This window comes from Euphorbia lathyris, chromosome 9 (assembly GCF_963576675.1).
Source record: "Euphorbia lathyris chromosome 9, ddEupLath1.1, whole genome shotgun sequence".
Classification (NCBI taxonomy): Eukaryota; Viridiplantae; Streptophyta; class Magnoliopsida; order Malpighiales; family Euphorbiaceae; genus Euphorbia; species Euphorbia lathyris.
In genome coordinates this window covers 74,295,828-74,323,332 of record NC_088918.1, presented here as the reverse complement: position 1 = coordinate 74,323,332, position 27,505 = coordinate 74,295,828, and the positions used below count along the sequence as shown (strand labels likewise).

The window sequence follows — 27,505 nt, the reverse complement described above, 5'->3', positions numbered from 1 at the left end:
TTTTTCAAAACTGGGGAAAAAAAATTGAGAGAAAATTAAAAATTTAGCCTAAACGGATGTGGCATACCGTCCGACCCATGGCGGGAACGGATGGCGCATCCGTTCCCGCCATGGGTCGGACAGCATGCCGCATCCGTTTAGGCCAAATTTTGAAATGTGCAAAATCGTAAAATTTTTAGTGACGAAAAATACTAAATCGTTCAATTTTTTATGACGAAAAATGAAAAATTCTCCTATTTTTTGTGATGAAAAATACAAAATCGTCATGAAAAATATATATTATTTTCATGAGTTCTTTAATAAAAAGATGTAAATTTTAATGTTTCCTGACTCGTAATCATCCATTTTCGGGGTTCGGGTTGTCTCACATCAATTATTCTCATAATTTCAATTATTGTTGTTCGGATTTATGATTTTGGAGAGAGAATTTTCAGTTTTTGATCAAAATTATGAGAAGGGCAAAAAAGTCCAAAAGAGGCAGTGATTAAGTAATTTGGGGACGGTATTTAGCAGTTCACTTATTAAATCAACATGCCAGACATACATCCATACTGTTTCTCAATTATAAGTTCTAGTTGAACAATATGATCGATCCACTTGACTACCGTCTTACCCAGGAGGCCAGTTCATTTGTCGTCCGCCAAGGAGATGGACATGAATGTGATAGACCAACTGACCTGCAAAACAAGTATCGCGCCTTAGAATAAACATAACCAGAGTCGCCACTCAATTTAAGTTGTCAACGATGATTAAAAGAAAAAAAGAAACACATACATCCACTCGGTCCATCATTAATCACAACCCTGAAACCTTCTTCAAGTCCTTCTTGCTTGGCAACAAGCTTAGCCGTGTAAAGCAGGCGACCGAGAATTTCACGGTGCCTCTCCTCGGCCTAAGACAGTAAAAGATCATATCAAATGAATAGAAAGGCATGAGATTGCAATAGACTCGAAAAGATCCACCAAAATGCTCTACTGAACACCATTTTTTATCTTCCATGTGTGTTGTTTCAATTTTGAATTCTAGATATACAATTTGATTGTATTGTATAGTCATGAATATTTTTCTTTATTACTTAATATTCTAATAATCTTTGCTTATCTATAAATGTGTTCCTAAATTCAATTAGGAGAGTGTTTCTTCTGTGTTGGCACCTTCAATTTTGATTATCTCATATCAAACCATAATTTCTATCCAGATTACATTTATTGTCAAATTGTGTCCTTAACTTTCAGTAGTAGGGGGCAAATTACATTCATGGTCCTGAGCTTCATTTCTGACAAAAATCCTTGAATACATTACTGTAACATTAAAGTCGAAATCAACAAAAATCAGTTAAAAAATTAACGAAAAGATAAGGTAAAAACATTTTATCATAATTCACAGTGACATGGATAAAAGAGTCAAACTTGTCCATGTCATCATTTTGTTTTTTTTACGGATTTTTGTTGGATAGACTTTAATATTACATTAGTGTAAATTTCAAGGATTTTTATGTCAAGAAATAAAGTTTAGGGACCATAATATTAGTAGCGCTACAGCTCAGGAGTCATAGATGTAATTTACCTAGTATTTAAATTGACTAAAGAGGTAGTTTATGGATGAGAATTTTCCTTAACTCTGCTAATGTTTCACAGGACATGAGAAAAACAAACAAACTACAGAATACCTTAGACAATCCAGTTAAGCCATCCTTGACTTTTGGAATAATCACAATGTGAGTAGGAGCTTGGGGAGATATGTCCCTGAAAGCTAGAACCTAAGAAAAGAAACAAGAACAATTAAACAGATACCATATGGAAAAACCATAGTTGCTTCCTAATTATAAATATTAGGCTTAATACATCATTTGCCCCCTGAACTTGTCCAAAATGGTTGATTGGCCCCCTAAACTTTCAAAGTGTCTCGATAGCCCCCTGAACTTGCATAAAATGTTCAATTAGCCCCCTGAACTTGCGTAAAATGCAATCAATTAATCATTCGGTTATAAAAAAGTAAGTCAAATGCGGAAAATATGTTACACGTGTCTTAGAATGTTATTACATACTTCACAAAATAGATTAAAACATGTTAAAAAAGAATTTCTTACTTATTCAACTAGAAAACATTTTCTTCTTTAATATTATAATCGCATACCTCGATCTTGTTTTACTTACTTTTTTAAGATGCGTGCAACATATCTTCCGCATTTTACTTACTTTTTTACAACCGAGTGATTAATTGATTACATTTTATGCAAGTTCAGAGGGCTAACTGAACATTTTATGCAAGTTCAAGGGGCTATCGAGACACTTTGAAAGTTCAGGGGGCCAATCAACCATTTTGGACAAGTTCAAGGGGCAAATGATGTATTAAGCCTAAATATTATGTTTAAGATAAAACAATCATGCAAATCATAGTTGATATAGCACAAGAAATGTAAATGTTGGCTATTGATAAGTAAAGATCTTATTTTTAACTCCAACACAGATAATTTAGAATCCGCTAATCAGTATATCAAACACGAGACCAGATAAAATAATAGGCTATCACAAAAACAAGAACCATTTAAAAAGCATGCTGCAATAGCATCCTGTTATTAAACTTCCTATGCATCTGAGGGGGTAAAATACATCCATCCATGGTCCCTCAACTTTGAGGTTACTAGCATGATGGTCCTAAACTTCAAAGCCGGACATAAAAGTCCCTGAAAGTTAACATGTACTAACATTAAAACCCAAATGACCATTGACCAGTGTAAATACCAGTCGACTAAGGGAAATGCCGGTAATCACACTCCTTGAGGAGCCATCGTGTTAGTAACCTCAAAGTTGAGGGGTCATCATGTTAGTAAAAGAGTGTGATTTACTAGCATTTCACGTGGTGAAACGGTATTCACATTGGTCAACAGTCATTTGGACTTTTATGTTAGTAACTTAGTATATGTCCAAGTTCAGGACTTTTATGTGCGGACGTTAAAGGGTCATCATGTTAGTAAACACCACATTGAAGGGCCATTGGTGTAGTTTACCCGCATTTGAGACTTCAATTTTTTTTTACTAATATTGCATTAAGGAACTTTACAAGTTCAAATGTTCAATCCTAACAAGGAAAATTATGAACAAGAATTCTAAGAAAATTACTTCTATGGAAAAGAAAGACAATGTTTAAATAGAGAAAATCAAATGTGAACTAACCCTAACAAAGTGCTCCGAAAATGACAATGTTTGTCGTAATATAAGCTCAGGCGTGTACTAAAAAGTTGAAAGCTAATTAATGAAGTAAAATAACATCAGCATGTAACCAATCAAACAAAGATTATACGCAATATGAGATGAGATTCATCAAAGTACCTTATCATCCTCATAGACAACGTTAGATGGGATTTCCTTGTTTATAATTTTGTCAAATCTGCATGTCAAACAGAAATTATGAGGAACTGGAATCCATTAGTGTGAACCGATATTCATAACACGCACACACTATCATAGCAATTTCCAGAAGCAGATCAAACAAGAAAATGATTATAATTGAAATACCTATACAAAAAATCCTTAGAGAAAAAATCTAAGTCAAACAGATAAAACAGAAAAGAATCTCACTCTGCTCTCAGTTGATATAGATTTCGCCCTTAAAGGTTATTAAGAAAGACCAATTTTCTCCTTATTATACACAAAAGTCAATTTTCTCCTTATTATACACAAAAGTCCAACGTTGCCCCATGATGGGAAAAAAAAAGAGAGCAAAACCTGGCTCCGTAGTTGTTAAAGGCGTGCTTAAGGTTCTCGTAGGTGCACAAAGCACTAGGCCGAGCGCCTTACAACTCCCAAAGGAGCATGCTGTCACCAAGGCGATGGCAAGGCATGCCTGGCCGTGTTTAAAAGAGGTGTGCCATGGCGCGCTTTATAGGGTTTTAATCTCCATATTGGATTAGACACCTTAGTGTGTCCAAAATAAATAAATAAATAAATTTTTTTAAGAGATGCAAATACACAACAAGAAACTAATTTTATAGATGAGTATTACGAGGATGAAGAGGATAAGATCCTTGAAGAAGAATTTGATTATGTTGGACATAAGGAGGAGGATAGTATTGATGGATGAATGATGATTGATGAATTTGGGGACTTTTGATAAGAAGTAGCTATTAGTCAATTGAGGACTCACAATTTAGTTGAACACTTGAACTTAAGAATTTATGATTAAGAATATTGTTATGATTTAATATTTATTGTATTTTGATTTTGGAACTTATCATTTCTTATATTTTAAATAATATCATTTATGCTTTTATATATTTTATTTTTCAGTGCCTTCAATAACTATGCCAGTCTGTATTTTAACTTTTTAAGCATAGTTGTGAAAGGCGATCGCCTGGGTCGCCTGAGGCGAGAGGCGACCCAGGCGTTCCTTCCCCCGCCTTCTCAACTGGAAGGCGGGCGTTATGCATAAGGCGACCGCCTGGCCACCACAGGCAAGAGGCGGTTGGAGGCAAGAGGCGGTCGCCTTCTGCACTTCAGGCCGTAAGTTGCAGTTTTTCTTGAAAAAAAATTAGAAACAAGTATAAAAGGGATTTTTAGGTTAAAAAATCAGAAACTGTCGATTGAAAGAAGAAGAAAAAAGCAAAATAGCCACAACAGCACCAATCGATCGAGACAGAAAGTTCCTCTCCACCCAACAGCACCGATAGACAGAAGGCCGGCAACCACCCACCACTGATTCTTTTATTTTTCTTTCTATACTGTTCTCTCTTATCTGTTCTCCTTTGTTTTATTTTTCTTTTCATACTCTTCTATTTTTCTTTCTCCATCTTCATCTTACTGTTATGCTGCCCAAATTTCTACTCTTTTATGCTGCCCAAATTTTGTGATTTCTGTTATTATTGCTAAGTTATGAAAGTTTATGTGAAGTTTATAAAAGTGTGTGAAGTGAAAGTGTGAAATTTTATGCTAATGATACTATTATGCAAACTTATGAATGTGTGTGAAGTAAAAATGTGTGAAAGTGCTTGAAACTGTATGAAAGTTTGTGAAAATGTATGAATGTGTGTGAAGTGAAAATGCGTGAAAGTGTTTGAAACTGTATGAAAGTTTGTGAAAATGTATAAAACAGTGGCTTACAAGTGTAATTTTCCAAATTTTGCAGGCTTTTGGACATGAAAGCCACAAATCCTTGTTGGAAGTATGTGCAAGAGGTCAAGCAAGGAATTCAAATGATTCAGAAGTTAAATTAGTTGAGTTATGGTTTTATTTTTTGTGTTTTCCTAATTTGTTTGTCGCCTCTCGCGCGGTCGCCTGCTGTATTTTACCCTTATCGCCTCGGCTCGCCTTTCGCAAATATGTTTTTAAGGGAACCCGTCATAATGATGTCAGTAATTACAGATAAATTCAAATTCCTCATAATTTAAGAGGAAACTATAAAATTGAAGCTAGGGTTTCTTCCATGGGGATATAGAAGCAACATAAGACCATTTCGATTAACAAAGGTAAAATTGATCTAGGGGGAAAAGTAAACCTTATCCCAAAAAAAACTATACAGAACTAACAAAGATCGGGACAAACGCATTAAATAATCTTAGTTCATAACTGAAAAGGAGCTACTACAACAGTGAAAGCAACCAACAACAGAAAGGAAATACAGATAGATCAAAAAATCGGAGACGCAATTCAGGCCATTCAAGCAAAACGAAGGAAGTGCGAATGAGGGGAAATAATAAGAAAACGAGAAATGGATGAAAGATTGATCGGCTTACATGGTAGGAGAATCAGAGGGAACGGCTGCAAGAGCAGCGTCTTTCTCAGAGGCCATGATGTGAGAGGATAGTACCTGTATTCGTGCTTTTACATTAGGAAGGGTGATCAAACCCACACTCAGAAAAGAGATTGTATTTTTATTGAATTAAGCATATGGCAAAATATAACAATAACCTTAGGGTGTTCAAAAACCGAACCTAACCGAAATAACCGATTGAACCAACGAATTTCGATTTTTTCGGTTCAGCTTTCGGTCTATTAGGTTCGGTTTCAATTTTATTTTTTTGTGATATTTTGGTAATTTTGGCCAGTTCGGTTTTTAAATCAAAATTACCGAATTAACCAAACTGATCGAAATAAATTAAATATAATTAGAAATTAGATTTATCATTGTATAACTGGTGTAGGTCGTTTATTGTTTTAAGTTATATTTGATTTAGAATTATATTATTAGAATCTTTATTAAGCATCTTGAATTGCCATAATTGATTATCTTATTAGTCTATTTAATGCTTACTTATCAATTTAGTACCATTCATTTATGAAACTATGTATAATATTGATTTCATTTCTATATAAAATATATATATATCCTTTTTCCTTTCTATTCTGTTTTTCTTTCAATAAAAGATTAGTTATTTTCAAGAGAAAAATCAAAATCCAAAAATAAAAACAAAAACAAAAATTGTTGTATATATAAGTAAATGCCCAACAACATTATCAGTGTAATATTAACCTTACATAAAAATAATTATTAATGAAATTTTTTAAGATAAGAAAACCGAATAACCGAACCGAACCAATCGAAATATTTCGATAGGTTCGATTCGGTTATTTATTGTTTTTTGGTTAGGTTCGGTTTTTATTTTTAAGACTATTCGATTTTTTATTATTTCAGTTCGGTTTTTAAACCGAACCGACCGATGAACACCCCTACCTAATATTTATACTAGCTTGACAGGTTCCTAATCAAAGAAGGATTGTACGACTAACTGATTCCTAGTTAGAGAGGAATCATATAACTAAGGATAATCCTAATTAAACACAAAGTCCTTGTGCCACGTCGGGGCCCGTTTTGCACGATCTGGCCGACTTTCGCTAGCAGTAGCCGTAATACTCCCCTCCCTTCAAAATTCACCTTGTCCGCAAGGTGGCACTCTAGATAAGCAACACGAAAATCCTCTAGCCATTCCCAAGTAGCATTTTCTGGTGGGTTATGGGACCAAGTGACTAATATTTGCTCTGCTAATTTTCCGTCCCGGAGAACCTGCCGTGCATCACAGACTGTTAATGGTTGTTCCTCGGGTTGACCTTGCTCCAATTCAGCCGGCAGTTCAGCCTTGTTTGAAATCGATGCCCCATGATAGCGCTTTAGCAATGAGACATGAAACACTGGGTGTATACGACTCGACGAAGGAAGTTCCAGCCGATACGCCACCTCCCCAATTCGATGCAGTACTTTGAAGGGTCCGTAATACCTTTTGGACAACTTGTGTGAAAGGCGAGACGCTACTGAAATTTGGCGATAAGGTCGCAATTTAACCAGAACCTGATCTCCCACTGAAAAAACGACCTCTCTTCGCTTCCGATTAGCTAGCATTTCCATGCGGTGTTGTGGGTCTAATAAATTCACCTTCAATCGCGTAATAAGACCTCATGCTCCAGCAACAACTCGTCGACGGTAGCGACCTTAGAAGTGCCACGGGCATACGGAATTAATGTAGTTGGCATTCGGCCATACAGGGCTTGGAATGGTGACATTTTAATGCTACTGTGGTAACCCGTGTTATAACAATGTTCCGCCCAGCTCATAAAATTCTGTTGCGGTCGTTCGAACACCATTGCTCGCAAATACTGCTCGAGCCCCCTGTTTACTACTTCAGTTTGCCCGTCAGTTTGAGGATGGTAAGAAGTACTATGCTTCAATTGTGTGCCGATGAGTTTGAAAAACTGCTACCAAAATTTGCTCAGAAAAATAGCATCTCTATCGGAGACGGTCGTTTTAGGGAAACCGTGGTGCTTAACCACAATGTCCATAAATAGTTCGGCCACCGTTCTAGCCGTATAATGTGAAGGAAGGACGCCGAAATGGGCGTATTTAGTCAACCGGTCCACGACCACAAGAATAACCGGATGACCCTTCGACTGTGGTAGTCCGATGATAAAATCCATAGTAACATCCTCCCAAACAGGCTCGGGTATAGATAATGGTTGTAAAAGACCCCCAGGGGCTTGAGTTGAATATCTTGTATGTTGACAAACTAGACATTGTTGAGTGAGTTCTTCCACTGACTTTCGCATTCCCTTCTAATAAAAGATTGTTGCTAGTCTTGCCATCATTTTTTTATTCCACAATGTCCAGGGAGAGCAGTTGCATGAAATTCTTGGAGCAATTGTGTTTTGAGTTTAGAATGTCCGCCTAGGACGTAGCTATGGTTGAACAGCAAAACACCATTTTACCGCTGAAATCCCTGAATCACCTCACCACGTTCTAACCAGTCACCTAGTGCCCGCAACTCCTCCAAGGTTTCATTCTCCGTTTTCAGATCCTGCAAAATACTCACAATAGGTGCGCTTAAGGCCATAAAAGCGGATCGAGCCATTTCTTTCTCCTCATGCACTCGTGATAATGCATCAGCTGCATTGTTTGAATTGCCAGTCTTATATTCAATCTCAAAATCGAACCCTAATAGCTTACAGACATAGAGCTGTTGTACGGTAGTTTGAATCATTAGTGACATTAATTCTCGTAGGCTCTGATGGTCAGTTCGAATGATAAATTTCCGGTCAAGTAGATACTGTCGCCACTTATAGACTGCCTCAATTATTGCAAATAATTCTCTCTGGTATGTCGAAGTGACCCGCATCCGAGGTCCCAACCGTTTGCTAAAATAGCAAAGTGGGTGGCCATTCTGAAGCAACACTGCCCCAATGCCAATAGCAGATGCATCCGACTCAATCATAAAGGTTTCTTCAAAATTGGGAAGCCGTAATAGGGGTGCACTGGATAGCAGGCACTTGAGTTTGACGAATGCTGCCTCCTCACCTTGATCCCATTTAAACCCGTCTTTTTGCAACAAATCGGTTAAAGGCACAGCGATAGTAGCATAACCCTTGATAAACCTCCGATAGTACCCTGCCAACCCTAAAAATCCTCTTACTTGCTTTTGATTCCCTGGACACGACCAAGCCATAATAGCCTCAATTTTCTTAGGATCCATAGCTACCCCCTGACCTGAGATGATGTGCCCCAGATACTCTAGTGATGCAACTCCAAAGGCGCACTTTGACAGCTTGACATAAAAGTGATTAGCTTGCAAACACTGAAAAATTAGTTGTAAATGTCGAACATGCTCTGTCAATAAGACACTATAGATCAATATATCATAAAAAAAAACAATCACAAATTTACGCAAATAAGGGGTAAGATGGCGGTTCATGGTTGCCTGAAATGTTGAAGGAGCATTGGTCAGACCGAACGGCATAACCAAAAACTCATAATGGCCTTAATGTGTCCGGAAGGCAGTCTTGTAGATGTCACGTTCATGCACGTGTATCTGATGATATCCTGCTAGCAAATCTAGTTTACTAAATACCTCTGCACCACCCAATTCATCAAACATTTTATCCGCTGTTGGAATTGGAAATTTATCCTTAATTGTCACTGCATTCAAAGCTCTATAATCGACATAGAAGCGACAAGTTTCGTCCTTTTTCTTTACCAGTAACACTGGAGAAGAAAACGGACTCTGACTGTACCGGATGAGGCCCTGGTCCATCATCTCGGCTACTAAGCTTTCCATCTCTCCTTTTTGGTAATGGGGATACCCACATGGTCGAACATTGATGGGTTTTGTGTCGGGCAGGAGATGAATTCGATGATCTATGACACGGTGGGGTGGTAATGTAGATGGTTGTTGAAACAATTGATGATATTGTTTTAGTAGTTCGTTAATAGCAGGGTCTGAATTTGGTGTTTCGGTTGCCTTCGCTTCTACGATTGCGCCTTCTGTATGTACGGCGTGTACCTCATAAATTCCATAGATCTCCTCTGTATTCATGAGTGATTGTATTTGATGGAAGCTAATCTTTCTCATTTTACCCATTGGGTCCCCTTTCAAAATTTGTTTCTTTCCCTATATCTCGAACTCCATGGATTGTTGGGCGTAGTCATGGGTTACCTTGCCCAAGCTTTGTAACCACTGAACCCCTAGGACGATATCTTCCCCTTTGATGGGTAGCACGAACAGATCCAGCTCGAATTTAAGGCCCTGCATGGTGACTTCCACGCGCGGACAGCTATGTTCACATAGCAATGAATCCTCGTTTCCAATGTATACCTTGAATGTCCGTGTTGATTCTGTTGCTAGCCCCAACTTCTCTACCACCCCGGGTTGTACAAAGTTATGAGTACTTCCACTGTCAATCAAAATCCTCACCTCCTTATTGCCAATTTTTCCCAGTAGTTACAGTGATTGCGGGCTACCGTGGCTTGTTAGAGAGTTCAGTACAGACACGTCTCCACTTTCGACTATATCTGCCTCATCATCTCCTGTCAATTTGTCATCTTCCTTTTTGTCTTCATCTGGCTTCATCATCAATAAAAATTGCCCTGAACATAAGCCCTTGCTCATGCGTTCCTGCCTCTCTGCCGGTGAGATCCATTTAATGGGAAGAGGGTTTGTTTTGGTAGTAACCGGGGGAGATTGAAGTATTGGTGGATTTGGTCTTGTGGTCGTGAGATTTACTATGGAAGTTTGCAGTCCTCCCGTATTTGCCGTCAGTGTTCGATTAGCTTGTGTCTGAATTTCTGCAGATGAGGTGGCTATTCGATTTCTATTATTGGGGTGCCTTGTAGTCCAATTATCTTCCATTCTGGCCTCATAAATACGAGCTAAAGCAAACGCTTCGCTTAACGTGTCTGGCTTGGAGATTAATAGTTCCCTTTGTAATGACGGTTTCAGTCCCGAGGTGTAAAAAGAAATTAGCAACGACTCGGATAGTCCAGTCACACGATTCATCATTCTTTCAAATTCCGATTGGTATTCGGACACAGTACCCCGTTGAAGTAGTTTTGAGAGTGCTTCATGTGGGTTTTCAAACTTCGACGGACCAAATCTGCTCCGAACATTCTCCAAAAAAATTTCCCAAGTGGTAATCAGATTGTTGCGTCTCATCCATCGGAACCACTCAGCCGCATCTCCGTCCAAATTTAACCCAATGATATGCAGTCGCTGATCAGCTGCTGTTCCGTGCAACTCGAAGTACTCTTCCGTGGCAAAAATCCACATATCTAGATCAGTACCATTGAAGCGAGGTACGTCTAGTCACATCGACCTTCCGACCCATTCGCACAATCCATACTTCCGCCCCCAGTTGCTGAGTTGTTTCGATTTCTGTTGGCCTGGAACTCGGTAGCTAGACCATCAAATTTCTTTGTTAGGGCGTCGATTTGTTGTTTCATGAGCAAACGAAGGTCTTCAGTTTCTGACTTCGGAGTTGCTGACATCACAAAAAAAAATCTCTCAACGAGAGCACCGGTTGATACGATCAGGAAGGGTGATCAAACCCACACTCTTCAAGCGAGTGCTTGCTCCAGACAATTAGAAGATTGTTAGAGAAGAAAAGCTAAGATCGTATTTTTATTGAATTAAGCATATCGCAAAACATAATAATAACCTAATATTTATACTAGCTTGAAAGGTTCCTAATCAAAGAAGGATTGTACGACTAACTGATTCCTAGTTAGAGAGGAATCATATAACTAAGGATAATCCTAATTAAACACAAAGTCCTTGTGCCACGTCGGGGCCCATTTTGCACGATCTGGCCGACTTCCGCTAGCAGTAGTCGTAACACGTGCTTTTACATTAGTCTCTTTAGGCCTATCCATATCCAAATGCCCAATCTTGGGCCTTCTCTTCCCAGTTTGTAGCATCCTTCTTTTGGGTTTTCCTCAAATTCAACTCCAAACAAACAATTATTTTACTAATGATGTCACTTCAATGGGTTTGAAATTGAATAATACAGTTTTAGCCAATGTACTTATCCAAAAACTGGCTCTTTAGACTTAAAAAAAACTTCATGTGAGTTTACTTATTAAAATCTCAATTTTCTCAAGTATTTATTGAATTCTCGTTTCCATAAGTATGTAATTTATTGGCTCTTTAAACTTATTTGAAATACGTGTATCATTTGTTCAAAACCTACTCATCCTCTGGCACATGGATTTAGGTGTCAATGGTCACTTTCAACAAGTTCCGAAGAATAAATAGGACGTTTTAAAGGTATAGGACGCGGTTAATTTTTCTGAACAAGTATAAGGAGCTAGAAATATATTAAGAGATTGTTTGGATGATGATATTTTAAAGTAAGTGAATGTAAATATAAGGGAAAAATACAAAAATAAATCTTGTGGTTATAACTATTTTCGATCGGCACCCACGTGGTTTAAAAGTTTGCAAAATGGTAGCTTGTGGTTCATTCCGTTAGCAAACACATACAAAATTGACTAACGGTATTAAAAGTCAAAGGAAAAAAAAGTTACTTTGGTCCTTATATTTATTTATTTTATAAATTAACCTCATTTATTATCTAATTATCACAAACAAACTCAAAAATAAAAAATAAAAATCAAATACACTATCTAATTTGATTTTTATTTTTGGGTTTGTTTGTGATAATTAGATAATAAGGGGGTTAATTTATAAAATAAATAAATATAAGAACCAAATTAACTTTTTTTCCTTTGACTTTTAACACCGTTAGTCAATTTTGTATGTGTTTGCTAACGGAATGAACCTCAAGCTACTATTTTGCAAACTTTTAAAACACGTGGGTGCCGATCGAAAACAGGTGTAACCACAAGGTTTATTTTTGTACTTTTCCCTAAATATAATTAGTAACCTTGTTTGTTTTGGGGTGTAATTGAAAAGTAATGTATACAAATGAAATGATATAAGAATAATTTTATTTATAACTTTACTCTATTTTATCATCAAACAAAATACAATTACATTATTAAACTATCATTTACCTTACAATTTATCCAAACACAACAAGTTATTTCACACAACTTACTTACTTCACTTTATATTACCTTACTTTAATTATATTTCATCCAAACAAAGTCTAAGCCGCTCGTTTTAGATTGTCTTTCTTGAAAAAATATAATATATGCTTTACATAGTTAACTAAAAATAAAAGTGACTAAGAACATCAACGGTTGATATAACTCTCTATATTATCAAATTTAGTCAATTATTTAGAGAGTGTATAACACTCTGACAATGTGACACGACAAGTCAATTTTTTTTTAAAAAAAGTTCTATGTAACAATCAAACAGCAATCAAATCCTAACTCTTGAAGAGAGCTTAAGGTAATTGCTAATTTAAAAACTAAAGCTATCGATTTCTTCACGATCACATAATTACAGAAATAACCCACTTGATACCACATTGTTTAACAAGTGGAAATTGCAGCAACAGTCAGATTTGGAGCGCACGAAACGAACTTGTATGGAACCAACGAACAACAACTGCATTGTCTGTGTATCAGAGGGCCGTAACCTTCCTTACCGAGTGAAAAGCGGCCCAGATCAGATCAGTAACAGCTCCTCGCAATGCTGCTGGTACTGCTGCCTCGCCGACTTGGTCTCCACCTTGCACGGGTTTCGTCAAATTAAATGCCGATGCAGCTTGGCGAGAAGCAACATCTAGCGCAGGTTTTGGTTGTATTTTACGCGATGCTGCTGGTGCCTTTATTGCAGCACGAAATGATGTCTTACCGTTTACAGCAGACGCGGCAATGGCTGAGGCTATGTCAATCCATGAGGCGTTCAGTTGGATAAAAGCTTGTGGATGGAGTCGAGTTTTAGTTGAATCAGACACTCTTATTACTGTCAAAGCCTTGGCTCGCACATCGGAGGTCTCATCGCCTTTCTATGTCATAGTCAATAACTGTAGAGCGTTACTACAGGATCTAGAGGAATGTTCAGTGTCCTTTATCAAACGATCAGCCAATGTGTTGGCTCATTTATTAGCTAGATAACAGTTGCTTGGGTGTGTGGTTCTCCAATCCACCTCCGTTTCTGTTTCTGTGTAACCGTTCCATTATTTCTTAATAAATTATCCAACTTTGCATTAAAAAAAAAAAAAACCATCTGAAATATAAATCATATAACATGAAAACCTGTTTTGATACCAAAAATAGCTGAGCATAAATAGATATGATATCAAATTCGACGTTGAGATCATCATACAATTTGTAAATTACTCACAGAAAATCTCCAATCCACCTGCAGTCTTTCGATAATGGCAATTAGTCATGTCCTCACTAATATCACATTGCCCTAAATACTTTGTTTTGGGAACGTTCACCATTATGCTTATCCTCGAGGAATTCAACGAATGATAGCAGCAAGAGGCCTTCCGGTGCATTGCCCTAAATACTGCTAACAAGTTATTATTTTTAAGAAAGAAAAAAAAAGTGGACTGCTATTTACCGCAGTATTATTTCCAACCACCGCACTTTTTTGACAATTTTACCCTCCTCATAATTTAAACTCAAAAACTCAAAACTCTCAAATTCTCTCTAGCTTTTTGGATTTTCAAAAAACCCGACCTAAAACGACATGCCGCCAAAGGCATGAGCGGGTAAAGGCTTCATGAATGCTCCCGTAAGGTTTTTTTTTTAAAAATTACTCCGAAATCACGGGTTCCGCCTCCGAATCGGAGTCGGAATCCGTATGAATTTAGCCTAAACGGACGGGACGTGCCGTTTCCACCACGGGTGGAACGGGCATGCCGTTCGTTCCACCGTACGGTGGAACGGTGCGCGCTGCCTGTTTAGGCCAAATCCATTTAAAAAAAAAATCAAAAAGAGAGAAAAAAAAAGTTTTGGTTTTTGATAAAAAATTATGATAAGGGCATAAATGTCAAAAGAGTGCGGTGGGTGGAAAAAAAATTGCAGTATATAGCAATACCCAAAAAAAAAACACATTAAAATGTCCCAAAAATAATGCTAAAAAACATTAAGGGAAATGTAAGTCCTTTGTTGGTGTAATTAGGTTCAAACAGTTTACTTTAAATACTTAACCAGGTGGCCACTTCATTTGTCTTCCACCCAGAACATGCAAGTGAAGGTGATAAACAGATTGACCTGCACATACATAGAGAGAGAGAGAGAGAGAATCAGCACAAGTACATATCTGGAAACAACATTCAGCCACAGATTATGTTGCAGGGAAATTTTGATTGGGTAAATTACATCCATGGCTACTGAACTTTACCAATTTTCACGGTATGGTAACTGAACTTTAAAATCTAACATAAAAGTCACTGGAATTTACACTTTGTTAGACTGGTAGCAACTAAACTTTAACTAACTCCTCAAAATGACACTTAATGACATCAAAATGAAAATATTCAAGAAATAAAGTTGGTCAGAACTACATTTACCATGAAATCACACTTTTTATTTTCCAAAATCACCATTTTTTTTTAGCTTTTTCTCTCTAAAAATTGACTCTCTCCTGACCAAACAACACCTAAATGACCTCAAAACAAAAAATTTCAAGAATTAAAGTTGCTTAGAATAACATAATTCTTGGAACTTTTTAGTTTGAGGCCATCAAAGGTCATTTTGAGACGTTGATTAAAGTTTAGTTGCTACCGGTCTAACAAAGTGTAAAGTTGTGTGACTTTTACGTTACATTTTGAAATTCAGTGACCATTAAAGGTTCAGTTTCCAAAACGTTTCAGTTTTGGAAATCGAAACTCTCGAAACTTGTAAAAAAACGTTTCGAAGTCGCATTTCTTAATTTAAGAAAATTGAAAACTCATGTTTTAGTTTTACAGTTTGGAAACTCGTTTTCTAAAATAGTGTTTTCAAGTTAATCACACATTTAGTAAATCTCTAATATTTTCTAAATATGTTTTCAGTGTCATTTCTGTTTCAGCTTTCTTATCCGTTTCCAATTCCATGTATCAGATTAGTCAGACAAAATTGTTACTTACAAGCACCAGCACCATTGTTGATAACGACACGAAAGCCGTCGAGAATTCCTTCTTTTTCAGCCACTATTTTTGCAGCATAGAGAAGTTGACCCAATATCTCCGAATGCCTTGCTTCTGCCTGACAAGGAACCAAATATTAATATACAGGATTTGTTGATTCATCAAATCCAATTTCTCTTCTTTGGAGAAGTTGGTAGTTGTTGTAGCGACCTCAATTACTTTTTCTTAACAACCAAGCTAGAAACCCCTAATTTCTATCCTTTTCTCAATCTACAGTCGTATCCAGCTGACAAGATTTTCAAAATTCAACACTTCACTGGCAAACCATTAAGCAGACATTAGTTGTTTGATACATGGTTTTAACATGTTGACAGAGAGGACAAATGGAAGATTTAGAAAATTCTGGCTGAAAAGTCATCAATTATGCTAACCTTTGACATGAATGAACATCTATGTTGAAGGTATTTAGAGGCTTGTGATGCAATTTAGTCAATCTGGAAAAGGTTTGATGCTTTTTCTTAAGTTTTAGGTGCTTAATACACCAACATAATCAAATAAATATTGAAGGATAATATTTAGTCAATGTGAATCTCAAACCTGCCCCACTGTGTACATAATCACTTCCATTGTCTACCTGAAACAGTCTTGTAATGAGGGACTTGCTGAAGGTATTTAGAAAGCTCAAGTGTTAACTTGGTTTCGGAGAAGAACGTGGAGTAGAGAACTTCTTTTAGGAAAGTAAATCAAGTTTGAGAACTTCATGCTTCATTAAGCTGAATACCTAATTCTGCAATGAATACTCTTATGAAGAACCATCTGGTTTAATATGGTTTTAGGGATTTACAGATAGAGGAATGTGATATTTTTTGTTTCAAAATAGACCATGTAATTTTAGCAAAAAAGAAAATTGACTAACACCGTTTGTCATTTTATCTAGTAAACACGTCGCATCATAAAGTAAATATGTCACGTCACGTCAACAAAAGTCAACAACTCATTGTGTCACATTAGAGCAGTCAAACAAGACCAACACCGACCATTAGTTGAATTCCTTTTTCAGCTGAGGTGTGACCCCTATCTTCCTTTCATAACAGTATTTCTGAACAAGTTCCTGGATAACAAGCACATGGTCTCTTTTGCAACAAAAAAATACTGCACTTCTACTTGCAAATCCATGAAACCACGTGTTTTTTTTCTTTTCTTTTTTTACTTTTCCCATTAATAAATTCATTTTACTTATTGTTAATCTATAGAATAAACATGTTCTGTATCCATTTGAAGATAACACAAATACAATATTACCGCATATGATCCTAACCAAATAGGTATCAGAAAACCAACCTTCCCAAGTTCTGTTAATCCATCCCTGAACTTCGGAATGACTAAAACATGAACAGGAGCCTGAGGATTGACATCTCTGAAAGCAAGGACATTGTCATCCTCATATACAATGGATGAAGGAATTTCCTTAGCTATAATCTTGTCAAAACTGGAAAAGAATACAGAAGGTTAGGGGGAAAAAGCATAATTCCACATAAAAACCATACAAGAATCTGATCTAACTACGGGCACTTGACTGGTGAAAAAACACGTAGTTGGATGTTCTTAAAATTTTCCTATCTTTTTTTAACTAATGGCTCATTAATAAGACATGAACAGGAATGACTAAAACATGAACAGGAGCCTGAGGATTGACATCTCTGAAAGCAAGGACATTGTCATCCTCATATACAATGGATGAAGGAATTTCCTTAGCTATAATCTTGTCAAAACTGGAAAAGAATACAGAAGGTTAGGGGGAAAAAGCATAATTCCACATAAAAACCATACAAGAATCTGATCTAACTACGGGCACTTGACTGGTGAAAAAACACGTAGTTGGATGTTCTTAAAATTTTCCTATCTTTTTTTAACTAATGGCTCATTAATAAGAAGTTAAGTACCCAACAATATAAGGGGAAACATCTCTTCCTTCAATTTAAACTTCTTTCTTCTCATTAATCCTAATCTATTTAACTACAACTAGGACTGAACATTAAGTTCAAATATCCACCACCACCTAACAGTAAATTTAAAAAAGATCTAACATAAATTTAAATAATTAAATAACTAAAAGTAACTGTTTCCTTATGGTAGTATCAAGTATGTAACTGCTACGTACTCCCTAGACTAACAGCAGCACTACAATTGACTGAAAGTTCATAACCCAAGGTCATGGAAAAGCAGCTAAGCAGAACGAAATTAATACGCTGCTCGGTTACTTAAAGAGAGGAAGAAGAGGAAGAATACCAAGAAAAGCATAGGAAAAATAGTAGCTCAAAGATTAATTTGGAAAGGGGAAGGAGGAGAGTGCTGAATAATAGGAAGCCAGCTCGCATTTTATTCAAAAAGCACAAATAGTATTGCAAAATTTTCAATTCATATACTCATGGAAATTTTTGGGAGAACCAAATAAAACTAATATTCCAAATCCTGATATTGGCTAACATTTTATCTCATTCCCAACTTTCTTGGTTCAAGAATAAAACAACAAGATACTTGCTATCCCCCGGCGTATTAAATGTTCCCAAACAAGAATCGATAGCTTAAAAATGATATCAAACCAAGGTAACTATGTGAAAGGGGAGCATACATGGTTGGAGCTCCACTTTCAGCCTTCGTTGCAGCTTCTCTGGCCAATGCCTCTTCGTCATTAACAGCTTTAGTGCACAAAAGAGACCTAAAAAATGCAAATATATTAACATCCGGAAACATTCAAGTTGACAACTAAAAGTTGTTTTTCATAACTTAAATTGTTTTCAGAAAAGCCGAAGTAAATATGATCCAAAATTTAGAATTGTTACATTGTTCGGGAAAAAATACAAGGAAAAGAAAAACCCCATGCACCACTAGATCAGGGTCAGAGATTTTGTTAGGGAGCATCGAGGTTAACTAGGAATTATTCTCCATTAATATTTCCTAAAAAAAATGTAACTTAAATTAATCTATGATTAGATTGCAAATCAACACTTTATCCAAATGCGAAATGGTTAATCTGATATCCAAGTATATACAAGAATTTATTCATGCAAGAGAGAAGATATCATAATTATAGTCTCAAAATTTAAAAGAAGCAAATCACCTTAAAGAATCATTTGAAGTTTAAGATAACGGTTAAACAAGGAAAGAAAAACTTAGACTGCATATTCATTTGTGTAGTCTCAATCAAAAGAAGATAAAACTTGAGAATCCTTTCAAAAGAGAGAAGATAAAGCTTGCCTGTCTGATCTTTGTTATATAATTAAGAAAAGGGAGTATCTAATGACAGAATGTCTTGTTTTCTATGCACAAGTTGCTAACGCTAGAGAAGAATTTCTTGCTAAGTTTAATGTTAGTAAAATAATTCGACTGAGACCTATTTCTACTCCCTAACGATCGTTATTCGTTAGTACGCGATCTTTTTCAATTGGTAACAGAGTGGGTTCACTCATTTGAGAGCTTGACTGCTTGAGTGTGAACTGCACGTGCTCTAGGAACTAATTGATCTACCACATGAAGGAGGCTCCACAACACGTCCACCTTTGGTGGATGGGAGAATTACATGTATCGGAAAGTGCGTATGAGATTCTTCAATCTCTAGATAGAAGAGTACGGAGCTAGAGGATAAATCCCTTACTGAATGTGCTTTTTAGCAGTGACAGTAGGAAACGTGAATGCTTTCTATGATTTCATATGTTTCTAGAACTTCCATTTATAATCGTTAGAATTAGCCAAATGCTATCATAATCTGGTCCTAGTTAAGGTGAGGTCATCCACGTGCACCTAGAAACTCAGACTTTAACAATTCCCCATCCTTCAATAAAGAAAAATAATATATGATCTCATGTTAGTTATAAAAATAAATCCTTTTTTAATTACCTCTTGTGGGTCTTTTACACTTGCACAATGTTATTTTGGGAGAAAACTAGTCCATTCATATATTGCTCCCTAAAATTCTTCAATTACAGCTAATTGTTCGTACTATAACACTCCCCTCAAACTGGAGCACTGACAGCAAGCATGCCTAGCTTGTTACAGATCCCACATATAGGTTCGTCTTTAGTAAAGACATCAACTAGTTGTTAGCTTGTTACAGACGAGACCAGAAGTGACTGAAGGCTGAGATGTGGTGAGACGAAACACCATCTCTGAAGAAGGTGGAGTTAGTGTGGCTGCTCTCTAGGGCATACCTGAAACTGGCTACCCAAATGTGGTTGCTTTCTAAGGAATACTCAATTTGAGAAACTCAACTCAGACATCCAAAACATGAATTGAAACCTAAAAGCTCAACTAGGTTCTGATACCATGGTATATTGGGAGAAACTACTCCATTACATATATTGAAAGATAAAGAGTTTATATACAAGAATGGGGATAGAAAGTAAACAAATATATGAATCCCTATAGTTGCTCCTTTGACTGCTCTCTAAAATTCTTCTATTACAACTAGCTACTTTCATGTACGTTCATACTATAACATACAACAATATCCAAACTATTATAAGGTTTCAAATTACTTCTAATAAGAAAATATGTATTAATTTTGGGTATTCTTTTCTCTTTCTAAATCAGTCATCTACTAAGAAGATAAAGGTGTTGGACCTTTTGGTGGCCTAGGGTCCCCCTTCAACCCCTCCCTCTCCCCAAGGCAATCTATAAATTACTTGCATTAATTTTTAAGGTTGCCAGAATGCAACAATTTGAAAGCTATAAAAATCAATCCCCAATAATTTGACATAAAATTGATGAAAGAATCAGCAAAATTACACCACATGCAAGTATACAAGTGTGAGTGAAAGAGCAAAAGGAACATATTTGCTGGATGAACAATAACATATATTCACGATGAAATATTCAGGAACTGCCTTGAGTCTAAAAACTCTTAATTGTTTCTTCAATGAGTTGAAAAAACCCATTACGTGTCACACTTCAAACAAGAGCTTGCTTAGTTGCTTGACATTATACTCTAGCCCTAATCAATAACGGACAGCTAATCAAAAGGCAGTGAGCTGATGCATTGAATTGATAGTAACTTGCTCCAAAAATTTAGCACAAAATCTGAAAGAAACAGAAGAGAATTGGATTCAAATTACCTGCGAGATTGATTAGGAAGGAGTAATCTGTTGCTGAATGGGAAATAGGCTTTCGCCTTTGGGAATGCTCTCGCACGAATTGCAGAAATCCTGCTTACAAAACAGAATCGAAAATCCTCAGTAAAGTTTCAACTCAAACAAGATACGTACTGATGGAAGGGATACATATACACCACCGGAGAAGAGAGAATGAAGAAATTGCAGCCATGGATAATTTACAGAAACCAGTTCCGCCGAGCTCCTCTTTTCCTATGGGAAAGCTACGTAAAAAAAAAAAAAAAGTAAATTTCAAAAAAATTACTGTGGTTTCAACTTTTTTTTTTTTTTTTTTTGTTTGTCAAAAAAGGACTGTGGTTTTTTTCGTTTCAAATACAGGACTGTGGTTTATTCCGTTACACTATTTACGGATTTGGTGAAGATGCGTTAATTTGCTGACGTGGCTGAAAGGTAATTATGGGTTTTTAAAAAAATTGGGATAAATTTAAAAAAAAAATCCCGTGCTTTCACTTTTTTTTCAGAAAAATGAGCGTGGTTTTTTTGTCTTTTCAAATACAGGACTGTGATTTATTCCATTACACTATTTACGGATTTGGTAAAGATGTCGTTTATTTGCTGACGTGACTAAAGGGCAAATATGAGTTTTAAAAAAAATTGACTATAAAAGGCCTTGAACAACCATATGAGATTGCGCTTATGTGAGATTTTATAGTCAATATTGTAGTCATAAAATAGTTATAAGAAATTCATCGGTCAATATTGTAGACCCAAAATAGTTATAAAAAATTCATTGATCAATTTTTTTAAAATCCATATTTACTCTTCAGACACGTTAGCAAATAAACGGCATCTTCACCAAATCCGTAAATAGTGTAAGGAATAAATTATAGTCCTCTATTTGAAAAGAAAAAAAACCACAATCCTTTTTCTGCAAAAAAAAAAAAAAAAGTGAAATCACATGGTTTTTTTTAAAATTGACCCCAATTTTTTTAAAAATCCATAATTACCCTTCAACCACGTCAGTAAATTAACGGCATCTTCACTAAATCCGTAAATAGTGTAACGGAAAAAACCACAGTCTTGTATTTGAAAAGAAAAAAATCACAATCCTTTTTCGGCAAAAAAGTGAAGCCAGAGTGGTTTTTTTTTTATTTACCCCAAAAAAAAAAAGTAAAAAATTCAAATACATAATCCGAAATGCAAATTTACGATTTTATCTTTGCAAAATTACAAAAATAGCTTCTTTGCCAGTAACAAAATCGCGTACACCACATTCCCCTGCCGACGGAATTGAATCGCGGCCATCATTCTGGTGGAAGTTGGTTCGGTGACGACAGCCATTCAGGAGGAAAATACTCAAAAGTCGTCCAGATTTGTGTTATTTCATTCAAAATCAACCTATATTTTCATGTGCTTTGAACAATTTAAATTGACTGGTTTTACTGATTTGTTTAATTATTGCAACAGTGGAGATATTGTGTTCAAGAATGTATGATTTAGTACTCAATGTTTTACAATTCCTCTGTGCTTATCATCTTGTTGTTTTTGCAATTCATAGTGATCACCAACGCTTAAAGTATGTTTACTTGTTTTTAAATGCTAAAGACATGATAATGATAAAAATGAATTCAGAATAAAGAGTCCATAGTGGGGGGTGGTCGCCTGGGATGGATGTCGCGCACTTCTTTTCCTTGTCTTCTACCTCTTAATAAAAGAATAAAGAGTGAGTTGAATATAAAACCTCTCAAAAACCATCTCATCTACCTTTAAATGTTGAAAGAATACTACGTAGAGTCAATATATACTAATTTTAGGGGGGCTACATGTGACAAATTTACCCGTACTCAAGGGACGGAGCCGTGGCCCGGGGGGGGGGGGGTGGGGGTGGGGTATGAGAGTGCGGTCGCCGATACTGCCTTGATCATTTTTCTATCTTATCTCAAGAATAGAAATGATTACAGTCATAGTCGGAACACTATCATCCAGATTCATTCGTATCAAATTGGTACAGTAAGCATGAATTGAACAAATAAGCATCCATGACTCATATTGAAAATACAATGAATCCACCGTCCTCGCGACAAATCCAAGATCCCATAATACCTTTAGACGTTATCGACAATACACTTGAGCTTCTTCAAATCACTCGTGAGCTTAATAGATATTTCCATGAATGTATAAGTTCGTTTGATCCTTCAAACAAGAAATTCATGGACCGCATAACCAAACAACTCTACTACAACGTCGGCATTGTAGGTCGCCGATACTGCCTTGATCATTTTTCTATCTTATATCAAGAATAGAAATGATTACAGTCATAGTCGGAACACTATCATCTAGATTCATTCGTATCAAATTGGTACAGTAAGCATGAATTGAACAAATAAGCATCCATGACTCATATTGAAAATACAATGAATCCACCATCCTCGCGACAAATCCAAGAGCCCATAATACCTTTAGTCGTTATCGACAATACACTTGAGCTTCTTCAAATCACTCGTGAGCTTAATAGATATTTCCATGAATGTATAAGTTCGCTTGATCCTTAAAACAAGAAATTCATGGACCGCATAACCAAACAACTCTACTACAACATCGGCATTGTACTCGAGGTTGCTAACACGCAACCGCGTTGGCACAATTGCAAGAGAAATTGGACGTTGTGGAGCAGACCATCAAATTGGAAAAACGACGTGATTATGTCATGTGTTCTACTAGACACCATATTGTTTACATGTGTCCCTGTAGGAGGAACACATCGCTAGATTCCAATCTAGAATGTGCAAACAGGATATCTAGAAAAACAGTGAACCCCTCGCACGCGCTGAAGCAACCACTCCTAGCCACTCTCTTCATCCTAATAATGAGAGTTGTTGAAAGATTCATACGGGGAAGACTACCCGCCCTACTTCTTCCATGGAAAGGCGTAGCCAAATCTAGATCCCTATCGTATGAGAGAAGGCGGGGAAGAGAATATGAATCCTATTCGGACTATCACATTCCACATAAACATTTGGGCAGACTAGATTTTCAATGCAAAGCCTGGAAATGTTCTGATGAATCAGAGTCTCCATAATGGAGAAGTAAGTGACAAAAGAGTTTTGCGAGATCCGGATCTCGAGAAGGTAAAAATGACAATTATGGCAAGATCTTTTAAAGATCGATGAGAAACTCATCAAAGAGAATCCTTCGATACTGATGATAATGAGAGGCATGTGGAGAAGGAGATTATGTCTAAGATCATTCGAAGGGAGATGAAAAGTGTTATAGTGGATGCATGCATTAACGCTCAGATGTCGGAGGTAATAGAGACTAGTTCCTTACTGTGTGCACATGTCTTACGTTAGCCATTGCCCCGTGGTTTTAAGCACATCTCTCTAGAAAAATACAATGAGATGGGAGACCCGATAATACATATGAAAAACTTTATAAGAATGCTAGAAATTACTACGGCCACAGATGTCGGTATGTGTCGTCTTTTCCCCACTACATTAAAAGAGGTAAAATCCTATTGGTACAAGCAATTGCATGTCAGATCAATCTAAAATCTCAATTAGATGGCAAATGAGTTCGATAATCACTTTATCACTTCGATACCCGAAAGCAACCCGATCCAATATCTCAACTACCTACTTTATGAACCTAGAGAAAACCTTATGTGTTCTGTAGAGCGTTACCAGAAAATCACAATCCAAATCCGACACTTTAGTGTTTATGTTGTTGTATACGCCATGACAGTAAATTGCTGGATCAAGGCCTTATCTTGGGAGTTAACGACACGATAGCCCAAAATATTCTCTGAACTAATGCAACAGGCTACGAATTTTGTCAAATGGGATGGACATAGGTTCAACCCCCTACTAATAAAATGCCAGCACAAAGGACCGCATGGGTATAGATAATAGTTCAAACCAGCATCACAAGGAAGACACAAATCAAGATTGCAATAGGAGAAAATAGCAATTAAGTGTAGCTTCATGCCACTTAATTCCCTAAAAATGTTGTACTAGGTGGAAATGAATAAGCGACGCATCGAATATCCCCTGAAGCTCAAACATTCAAGACGTTAGAGTAATGGAACGTAATATGAGTGCCACATGAGTGAATGCCATGACACTGAGGATTGTAAGAAGTTGGCAATAGAGTTGGAAAAATGGTAGAGAGGGGAGTATTAGATCGTTTTATGAAAAAGTCATCAAAGGCGACAGTCATCGAGTGGAAGGAATCACAAGCTATAGATGGCATTCCTAAAGGAGGCATCTATATAATCGCCAGAGGTCCCCAAAGAGATTGGTTAGTAAAGAGAAAAATAGCATATGAAGGTAGGCAGAGGCTTCAAGAGTCTGGTTTAGAGTTCTCAGTCGGTAGCTTGAAAACGCTGTTAAATAGGCACATAAGAATGCCTTGGCCATCGAGGTACTCATAAAAAAATTTCACAATTAGAAGGGTACTCACCGACATCGGCAACTCAGTGAATATCATCACCAATAAGGCTTACAAGGCGTTGATTATGAAACCATACAAGTTGGTTCCTACCTTATCTTATTTAATAGGAATCCGCAAGCACAAGGTCCCCCTACTTAGCAGTATCAAGCTAAAAGTGGAAATATGTGATAGACACATGAAGTGGAGGACCAAAGTTGAATTCCTTATGGTGGATACGATCATGTTATATAACGCCATTATAGGGGAGCCTTTGTTGTCTAAATTAGCCGGAGCTTTATCCATCTACCACATAGCATGAAAGATACCCATAGAGGGAGGAATGGCAATCCCTTAAAGGAACCAAATAGTTTCCAAAGAAACGTACATGGCCTCATTTCAAATAAATCCCACTAACCTCAGAGCGATAAGACGAAAAGGAGCAAACAGTGCCCATAAGAGAAATTGAGACACTGTGGCTAGCCAAAGGGAAACCGACTAAGGTCTAAGGCCACATCAGAGCTCCCATCGATTGAAAATAGGAATGGTATAAACTTCGAAAATAAACATTAAAGCCTTTGTGTAGTGCCCAAAGGATGTCACCGGAGTCTCCCCATAATGACTCACACCTTTGATACATATCCAAATATGGAACCGGTGAGATAAAAGAAAAATAAATCATGAACTTGAAAGACAAAAAACCATCAAATCGGAAGTTGATTTAAGTGATACATTATGCCCTTTGGCTGGAAAATATGGTTTTAGTAAAAAAAAAAAAGGACCAACGATAAGTGACAATTATGTGTTGATTACTGACTTCAATAAGGCTTGCCCAGAAGATTCGTATTCATTGCGTTACTGATAAGTGTCCAATTCAACGTTCAAATGTCCATTTTAGTGCTAGGTTGTTTAATTAATTTGGTGTTATTTTGGGTATTATTGCTTGTTTTGGTTTGATTTGCCTCCACAGGACTCAAATGATTAAAATGAGCAGAATTGGACTTAATTGAAGAAACTTTAGACCAAAAAGGAATTTGGAGCTGAATTAAAGGAACTGAAACGAGAATGGAGTTAGTTTTGCCCAAGACTAAGGACCTCCGAATCTGCTGATGTTCAGATTGACCAGGACTCTCCCTTATTCTATCAAGAATGAACCTGGACAGTTGGGAATGACTAAGCATGCACGAAATTAGGAGATATGACAGATTAGAAAAGATTTTTATTGGGAAAAAGATTATTTTGTTACCTAACTTTTAGGAGGTGGTTTTCTCTACAAAAAGCCTCATTTACGCTTTAGGAAAAAAGTTCTCTTTTTAGGTTTTAGTTTTTAGTATCATTTTTGTTCTCTTTTTGAAACAGAAACATGTGTTCTTCCATGGCTATTCGTAGCTAAACATTTATATTCGGTTAAGGGTTAATTCAAATGAGGTTTTTCTTCATTATCGTGAGACCGTTGTGCTTTAATTATTCTTATTAATCTTACCGTTTATTTGTTCATTGCATTTAGGGATTTATTCTCGATTGATTATTCAAGCTTTGAATGATAACTGTAGGTCGTTCTTTGAATTGGATTGTCATACGGATGAATTGGTAAAGTTAGAGTTTTACCTAAATGAACTAATCATAGTAGCAATCGATAATATAAATTAAGTTAGTTTTGTATTTGAAAGAATAGATTCAGATTTGACAACTTGAGATTGTCTTTCATGTGACATTAATACAAAAGTAATTAGGTTTATTTGAGTCGAATGAACAAGTAATTTAGTTTCTAAATCGTCGACGCTGAGTGTCGGTTGGCTAAGGTCGGGTTTTTCTAATTCATCAGGTTGTCAATAGATTAAATCTTGACCGCTGAGGCAGGATTATTTATTGATTAGGAACCGGTTATTCGCGCGTGCTTGACCAGTTTAATATTAAGGAAGAATACTCCAAACCGATCCGGTATGTGTATAAGAGTCTATTTTATCTGTCTGTGATCGATACTGAGTGAATTACCTACCTGCGAACCCGCTTGATCGGATTTCTCCAAACATTGTTTACAAAATCATATTTACTCTTGCTAATTTTATTTTATTTGAAATTCTCTTCACAATTGGTTAAACCTCACAAATCAAAACCCCCTGATTATTTACTTTGTTTATTTATCAAGTCATTATTGTTTTGAGTCAGTAATATTCCCTTGAGTTCGACCTTTGCTTACCCTTTTTACAAATCCATATTTCG

The 27,505-nt window shown here is 36.6% G+C and overlaps 2 protein-coding genes across 2 annotated transcripts; both read right to left on the bottom strand.

The window, feature by feature from the left end:
• Window positions 1-484: 484 nt before the first annotated feature.
• LOC136206782 (adenylylsulfatase HINT1) lies at window positions 485-5,861 on the bottom strand. Its single transcript, XM_065997957.1, has 5 exons — window positions 5,732-5,861; window positions 3,333-3,390; window positions 1,670-1,759; window positions 775-892; window positions 485-677 (listed from the first exon to the last, which is right to left on the bottom strand). Exons 1-5 carry the CDS (start codon window positions 5,785-5,787, stop codon window positions 610-612), a joined length of 390 nt encoding a protein of 129 aa, XP_065854029.1. The 5' UTR covers window positions 5,788-5,861; the 3' UTR covers window positions 485-609.
• Window positions 5,862-14,042: 8,181 nt separating this feature from the next.
• On the bottom strand, window positions 14,043-21,142 carry LOC136206857 (14 kDa zinc-binding protein-like). The gene is made up of 7 exons (XM_065998049.1): window positions 21,037-21,142; window positions 20,861-20,950; window positions 18,382-18,468; window positions 17,091-17,238; window positions 15,750-15,867; window positions 14,816-14,892; window positions 14,043-14,182 (listed from the first exon to the last, which is right to left on the bottom strand). The coding sequence occupies exons 1-6, from the start codon at window positions 21,066-21,068 to the stop codon at window positions 14,825-14,827; spliced, it is 543 nt and encodes a 180-aa protein (XP_065854121.1). The 5' UTR covers window positions 21,069-21,142; the 3' UTR covers window positions 14,043-14,182; window positions 14,816-14,824.
• Window positions 21,143-27,505: the final 6,363 nt, after the last annotated feature.